The 7638-nt window shown below is 34.7% G+C and overlaps 1 protein-coding gene across 4 annotated transcripts in view; it reads right to left on the bottom strand.

Moving 5' to 3' along the window:
- Positions 1–200: 200 nt before the first annotated feature.
- Positions 201–7638, bottom strand: part of Hecw2 (HECT, C2 and WW domain containing E3 ubiquitin protein ligase 2) — a 210027-nt gene continuing 202589 nt past the window's right edge. For all 4 annotated transcript variants that reach the window (XM_076866774.2, XM_076866775.2, XM_076866776.2 and 1 more), the window contains one exon: positions 201–6900. In XM_076866774.2, coding sequence (XP_076722889.2) covers positions 6789–6900 — 112 coding nt within the window. In that variant the 3' untranslated portion in view covers positions 201–6788. The remainder of the gene's footprint in view (positions 6901–7638) is intronic.

Here is a 7638-nt window from a genome sequence, read left to right as displayed (position 1 = left end):
TCAATGCCCCTTGAGGTAAGCCCCATTAGTCTGTTGCTTATACCCAGCCAATTCCACTCATTAAATACCTACCTGGTTACCTACCCATAGGTTTGTGAATATGTGACCCTCACATTAAACCCTGAGACCTTTCTCCCTACTTTTGTTCTCCTCCCTCCTGAGTTTTTCTTCCCCAAAAGTATGACAGAAAAGTCATAACCTATTTTTTAAAAGAAGATTTATTTTGGATTAAGTGATTTCATGATGTAACATGGTTTTAAACAAAAATAGAGATCAGTATGAAAATAAAACAAATTGTACACATTAAAATATCTTTACCTTAAAGCATTTCATAATCATAAAAAATACAACACAAGAGTCAGGGGTCCTGGTGAGGATAAGAATACAGACTTCCCAGAAAATGAGCAACTAGTCCAGGATTTGGAGTCTTAGGCTCCATATAATATCACCCACATACCATTTCTAGGATGTCAATAATCTGTATTATTTGCTTTGAAAAAAAGAAAAGAAATTTAAATGTAAGATGAAATGAGAGGTGTATAATCTTAATTCTAATAGCAAATATCTCCCATTATTATTCTCTATTAAAGTCACATGAATAAATATGAAGCTTAAATCAACTCAACAAAAATAAAAACATTGCTATGAACTGTGTTACATGGTGTAGTGGACATAATGGGTGGGATTAGTGAAGGAAATGAAAAGGCTTAAAAAAATACACCACCTGTGCTCTACTGAAATTTTAGAAATAAATGTTTTTGTTTTTGTTTTTTTACAGAGCCTTAATATTAAAAAGTAAGCATTATTATAAAATTAGATTAATACTTTCAGTAAGAGGCAAGAGAGATGCATGTATTTTATTCATTTATTTTGGAATGCCTGCATCCCTATTATAAAAACATGTAATCTTATGCACTTTCCAACATTTAAACAGCCCCAAATTTTACTTATAATATCATATAAAGAAAAATAGGTTGTAATTACATCTTTTAGAGCATCAAGGTCCTAAAAGAACATTCAGTCCTGTGTGTTTCCTGGTTAATCCTTCCAAGGTATTTCTTGAACATCATTCATCCTTTTTTACAGAAGGTGATAGTAACCAGAAGTTTACTGATGGTTCCTTACCTGCATCAGTAATAGCTGATTCAGTTTGAATCATACAACATGCCTAACAACACTCCTCAGGGTGTAATATCTCAAAAGAAAGTTGGATAGAAATATATCACCTGCCCAAGGCCTCTAGACATAAAAATCACAAATACAAGTGTGATTCTCCTGTTTTCCAAAGAAACCATATAACTGCGACCATCCTATTCTGCTGGGCTATTGAATCATGAAAGCCCAATAAAGTACCTTGCAGATAAAAACCTAAGCAAATGTATGTCTAGTCTTGATTAGCTTATTGAATTAGAGACACTGATTAGGTCTTTATTTGCAACTCAGTAACCTCACTTATGATTTTGCTTTCTAGATAGATTAACAGGGAACATTTAAGTTGTCACTGGGTACCATGAAAATTTTCTAAAACCTAGTCTATTGTCAAAGAATGTCTGAAAAAAAACCCCACAAATTAACCATAATGAAATAAAAGCATCTTTCTTTTATTTCATATAGTATTTGATAGTAGTAACAATAACTCCTAAATTTAAAAAATCTACAACATAATTGAATGCAAAATAGTTGAATCTCCTGATTAAGCTATGATTAATGTTAATGTTTGGGGCTAAATTCCTTTTTTCAATACAGAAAATGTTAATTTATTGAAGTTATAAAATGAGGTTATTTCCTACCAGGTAGATTCCTAAGCAGTGCCTTAATTAGGCAGCAAACCATTCTCCTTCTCAAAGAAACCTAACTGTAGTATGATCCTGCCCCCACCAGCATGCCCTAAGATGATTTTTCCACCCTTGTTAGTTTCCTCAGCTACTATAATGGGCAGCTCACGAATTCATTCTGTCCTTTATGCCTCCCTTGGAATGCAGTTAAGGGCCCTGAATCTTAAGAGTTGGTCAACAATTAGCCTTACATTCTTGGGGTTGGCAAACTGCTGGGCTTCTCTTTTCCACTTTTATTTTTATCTCCCTTTTAGTGGGCAGCAGTTGGCCTTAGGCCACAATTCAGAAAGCTTCAATGTCACTGGCATTCCTTTGCTTCCACGCTAGACAACTTTATCTGGAAAATACAATTGAACTAGAAAGAAAGTAAGTTTTGCCAAGTTAGAATATAGTAACAAGTGACTTTCTCATTAATTTAAACTCAAGTCTCATGGAAGTAAGATGGCTAAGATCTAGAGTGTTGTCACTCATAAAATAAATATGAAAGCAGATGAAAGAAGAGGGCCTGAAACTCAGACTCAGCCTAGGGATTAGGTCACATTCTTCATATGCATGGGCTTTTTTTAAAAAAAAAAATTTATGCAGGGTTCCTGATGCCTTTTAATGATGGTATGGCATCATTTTCCCTGCCTCTGGAGTTTCCTGAATAAGATTAAATTGGACAGACTTCTAGATTCTTCATTATAAGATGTTTGTCTTAGAAGTGGCTGACTCATAAAATTTGTGCAAAAGCATAGAAAAAAAAATTGGACAAATGTGAGGAAGATGGGGAGAAAAAGAGAGATGAGAGTGGTCCCTTCTTCCATCACCACTGCAATTCAGCTACCAGGGCTTTCTCAATCCATTCTTATTAAAAATTTTAAACTAAGGGACTCTGATTAGTCCTTTTCCCATGATCTTTCTTTCAAATGATAGTTGATAGAATGAAATCACTATACTGTAGAAATACACCAAAAGCAATCAAATTTTGCCTGTTTTAACTTTCTCATGACAAGAAGTGAAAAATAAACATTGCATTTATGAGGAGTTTTGTCCATTAATATATTAATTTCTTCATGGACTTTCCAGAAGGTATCACATTTTAAAGTGTGTTTAAGAAAGTGAGAGTTTGGGTGGATGAAACATCTTACAAAACTGGCTGAAAGTGGAATGTCCAATACAAACATTAGTCTCTACATCACTTGAGATGAAACACAGAATTGTGACTATAAAGTACTGAACTGATCTCAAAAGTCACCCATGAAAATCAACCTCAACCCAGTAGGACTTGATACTTCTTTCCAACAAAGTACCTGAGAATCAAGAGACATGTGCCTAAAGGCACTTTGAAACTCTAAAGCACTATCTTTATCATCATTTGAATGCATTTTTACCGTTTTTGATTGTTGTGCTGGTGATGGCTAGATTTTAGCCATCTTACTTCCTTGAGACTTGAATTTAAATGAACAGAATGTCACTTGCAGCTATATCCTAAATTTGCAAGATTTATTTCATTTCTAGTTTAATTGTTTTTTCCAGATTACAGAATTTCTACTAAAGTATATATACAACATATGCTAAAAAAATTGTGACTGTACTTCTTTGACCCCAATCCATTCATCTTGTGCACAAGAAAAATGTTTTGATCCCATAAGTAGTTTGGGTTCAGGGATTGGAATTCCTTACACTGAAAACCAAAGGTATGTTGTAGTACAGATGAAGGGAAATTATCAGACTTGATTTTGGCATTTCTTTGATAATTAGAAGATCCTGGAGTTGCTCCTTCACAGTTCTGCTCCCCACCTACACACTTTATTATACACTTTAAAAAGTCATTGTGCAAATGCATTCTGGGCCTCAATACTTCACTAATATTGACACAGTATTTTTTCTCATTAGTTATCAGCATAAACAGTATTTTGTGATTTATTTGAGTCTCCCATATATGAAGCTGTGATGGAATCTTCCTGGATGAATAAGCTATTCTCTCTTCATTCCTTGATTGTAGAACATAACAATTTTTATTGAACATATTTTTGGGAACCATGGCATCTCCTCTGCTAGACTGTGAGCTTTTGAAGGGCAGATTTAGAATTTTGGATCTCCATCATCAAACACAGGCACTGACACAGAGAGAAAGGCAAGAGTGTGCCTGTTCTCCTACCTAAAAGATGTTCTGCCTATTCATATGATGTATCATAACTGTCTCTTAGAGTATAACGAGCATCACTTGTGAATTTCTTAAAGAAAACTAGACCAAAAAGCCAAGATATCTGGGCTCACAGTCCAGAAGAAAATGTTTATGGATATTTCTAATTGTAGAGTATACTAAAGGCTAATTTATTATGTGGAGCATATTTTAATATATTATAGAGTTATTATTGGCTGTTTTTTTTTTTTTTACTAATGAAGAAGAATAAGTAAGTTATCATGGTTTTCTGATATGCATTTTTCTTTTTTTTGTGACACTGGGATTAAGCTCAGGGGCTTATACATGCCAAGCAAGCACTCTACCACTGAGCTACCTCCCTGGTCCTGGTTTTCTGATATGCTAAGTACATCTTCGATAAATTCCAATTCTGAGAATGGTGTCAACTAGACAATTCTGCTAATTACGAATGTCTGCATATATTGGAAAGAACTGTTATTTGAGAAGTTGGATGCCTCAGCAAAGAAATATATTTGTTAGAAAGAGATACATTTTTATTTCAAATCTCTTTTACCTAGTAATATGGCATATGATAACAGTGGCTCAAACTAAAATGAAAATTAATATGGTCTATGAATGTATTTAAAAAATATAACCTTCTCTATCAGCTGCTTAGTGAATGCCAGCTCTGAGACATCAAAAATGTGATTAAAAAGAGTGTGTTAGTGTGTTATATACTTTTCCTTATAATGAAAAAATACAAACGAGTAAAAACAGTTTTCAAAATTAAATATATACTTGTATTCATGGTCAATCAGTACAAACTAATATTTCCAGTTAAAATTTTTTTCTCCTTCCTTTTTATCTCACCCAATTATAGTATATATATAAATCTTCTTTCTTATTTCCAGATTTCTGTAACCTTTTTCCTAGAACATTACCCACACTGCAATACCTGCCTTTAGTGAAGAAATGCAACATGAGTGGCACTGTTCTTGCGGGTCTCAATAGAATACTCAGTTCAAACGGCAGGAGAGCGATCAGTTCTTACAAAACACCTTTGAAAACTGGGCATATCACCTCTATAAGATGTAAGATTGCCAACATCCCATAATAGGAATTCCATGGCTACTTATAAATATGAATCTCAAAGAAATGTTCCAATAGTGCCTGTAAGCTCATAGGCTGGCAAACTATATGTTAATCCAATGCCGTTACCATCCTCAATTTAGCTTACTCTATTGTGCGTCTGATTAGTTATGGCCATAAATCAAGGAACAAACAATGGTGTGGAATAATTCCAAAAGCAATCAAAATGAAGGATACCCTTTTTTTTTAAATTAAGCAGAAGTAAGATTAGTGATGTCATGCAGTTTTTGAGATATCATAGAAAATTGTTTCTTGATATTAATAAGAAAATTATGCATCCGTGAAAATGCAAGCTTAGAAATATAGTACTGAGAGTTTCAATTTGTGGCATCTTCACTGATGAGGAAAAATGAAATTCTTATTACTAAAGAGAGCTGATGTCTTCAATGTTGCTGATGGCTCCCTAACTGAGCTTAGTGTTTAATGATGCTGTACAAATAACAAGCAGTGGGGGAAATACGAAATATCTGTATTAAATGCCATCCTGGAAAGTATTTGATGGATGGAAGAGAGTCTAATGCATTTTAAATAAATGCATATCATACTATCACATATAGTGAGTCTTAAAAAATTATTACTTAGATGCACAGTCCTTGTAGTGGTTGACATGGCACTGTGAAGGAAGTTTGATTTAGAAGCTACTTTCTATTATACTTGTCAAGTGATGGAGTTGCTGTTAGTCGTATTGTAATGTCCCTTCAACTTTGGTACATTCAGTGCAAATTATTTTGGGGATTTTTTTTAACCTTTATAAAAATAAAAGGCCCTTTTGTTCCCTTGAGAGTGCTTAAAAGGATACATACTAGCATGATGCCCGAGTAAGCATGGAACATGAAAATGGAAAGGTAATACATATAGTATGATAGGTAGGTTCTTATATACATCTTAAAGAACATAAATATAATGAACCTATAAAAAAGAAACAGAACTCACTGTGTACATTTTTCCTGATATGCTGTGATTAATTGCTAGTTATTTTTAAATTGTTTTCATGCATTATAAAGCATAAAATCTGTCCATTAGTAATTCATTGAGTAACAGTTTGTCTTCAGCCGTAATTACACACATACCACTTGCATATACATTGTCACAAACCACCTTATTGTGAATCTTTAAAGTTACCTCATATTGACTTGGTTTCATTTTTACTTGTGTCCCATGAAAGCTGAAACCTATAGTGCACACCATGCAGGCACTCATAAGCAAGAAATGAATATTGTTATAACTTAGGGCTTAAATGAATGTATTTTCAGGAAATATATTTGTTTTATTATATTATTTAACTTGCATTAATTTGGAGATTGGGCCAAGTGCTGCCAGTTTGGCTTGAACCACGTTCAAGGGTAAGTTTCAAGATTCTCCTGAGTCCCTAGAAATTGCCATGGAGCTGATCATGTACAGGTTCATCTTTGTCTTGGAACATAACAAATGGAAAAGGTTTGGCAGTCAAGAACTGTTGATTGAAAGACTGTTGGGTTGTTCCCTGGGCATCAAGCTCACCCAAATCCTTCCAAGAGGACTCATCACCAGTCCCCAAACGTGAGAGAGCACATGTTCCTGGAAACTAACAGCACTCAGCTTTACTCTAATGGAAGCCTGAGCTGGAGACTTCCAATGCTCAGTCATGCTGGAAGCCAGCTTGTGAAATTGCCTGTCCATAAAGAGATGCTTCCAGATCACTCAAGTCCAAAGGTACTGGTCTCTTCAACTGCTGTCAGGAGCTTCTCATAAAGCATGGAAAAGGATGGGTACGGGGGCAGATCCAGGCGGTTAAAACAAGTATGAGCTCTGCAAACAGAAGAAACAGTCCACGGTTAAAAACAAGTCCAAGGAAATGAAGGTGTGTATCAGTGTGTGTGCATGTACACATGCATGTTTTTCATATTCAGATTTGTTTGTTGGCAATTCTCAGACTTTTTTGGGAAAAACTTTGAAAATAGTTTGACTTTAAAAAGTCAGAATTAAGCTGGGCATTATGGCAAACATCTGTAATCCAAGTGGCTGGGAAAGCTGAAGCCTAAGGATCCCAGGTTCAAAGCCAGTCTCAGAAACTTAGTGAGCCCCTAAGCAACTTAGTGAGATCCTGTCTCAAAGTGAAAAAAAAAATATATATATATAAAGAGGATGGGAATGTCGTTCAGTGGTTAAGTACCCTTGGGTTCAATCTCGCTGCCAAAAGAGAAAAAAAAAAAAAAATCAGATTTGGTTTTCCTAAAGGAAGTAGTATATTATTTTTTTTCCATTTTCACAACTGTTTAAAAGCTATATTACATATATATATTATTATTGTTTGTTGAGTGTGTAAGAATTACAAAGGTTAGTTTAGGTTTTTGTTGTTCTCTTTTGGTATTAGACTTTTTCAAAGACATGAATGTAAGTCATTCATTTTCAGCACTGGCATTGGCCTGGATGTTTCTCTGAATCTGAGGCTTGGCATTTTTTCCCACTTTCTTGGGCAGGGAAGAGAACCAGATGTCTCTGAAGATCAGCCTCACACCTCAGAGTTTTAGGAAAGTCCTTGGCTGG

This window comes from Callospermophilus lateralis, chromosome 9 (genome assembly GCF_048772815.1).
Source record: "Callospermophilus lateralis isolate mCalLat2 chromosome 9, mCalLat2.hap1, whole genome shotgun sequence".
Classification (NCBI taxonomy): Eukaryota; Metazoa; Chordata; class Mammalia; order Rodentia; family Sciuridae; genus Callospermophilus; species Callospermophilus lateralis.
This window is presented reverse-complemented; position numbering and strand designations above follow the sequence as displayed.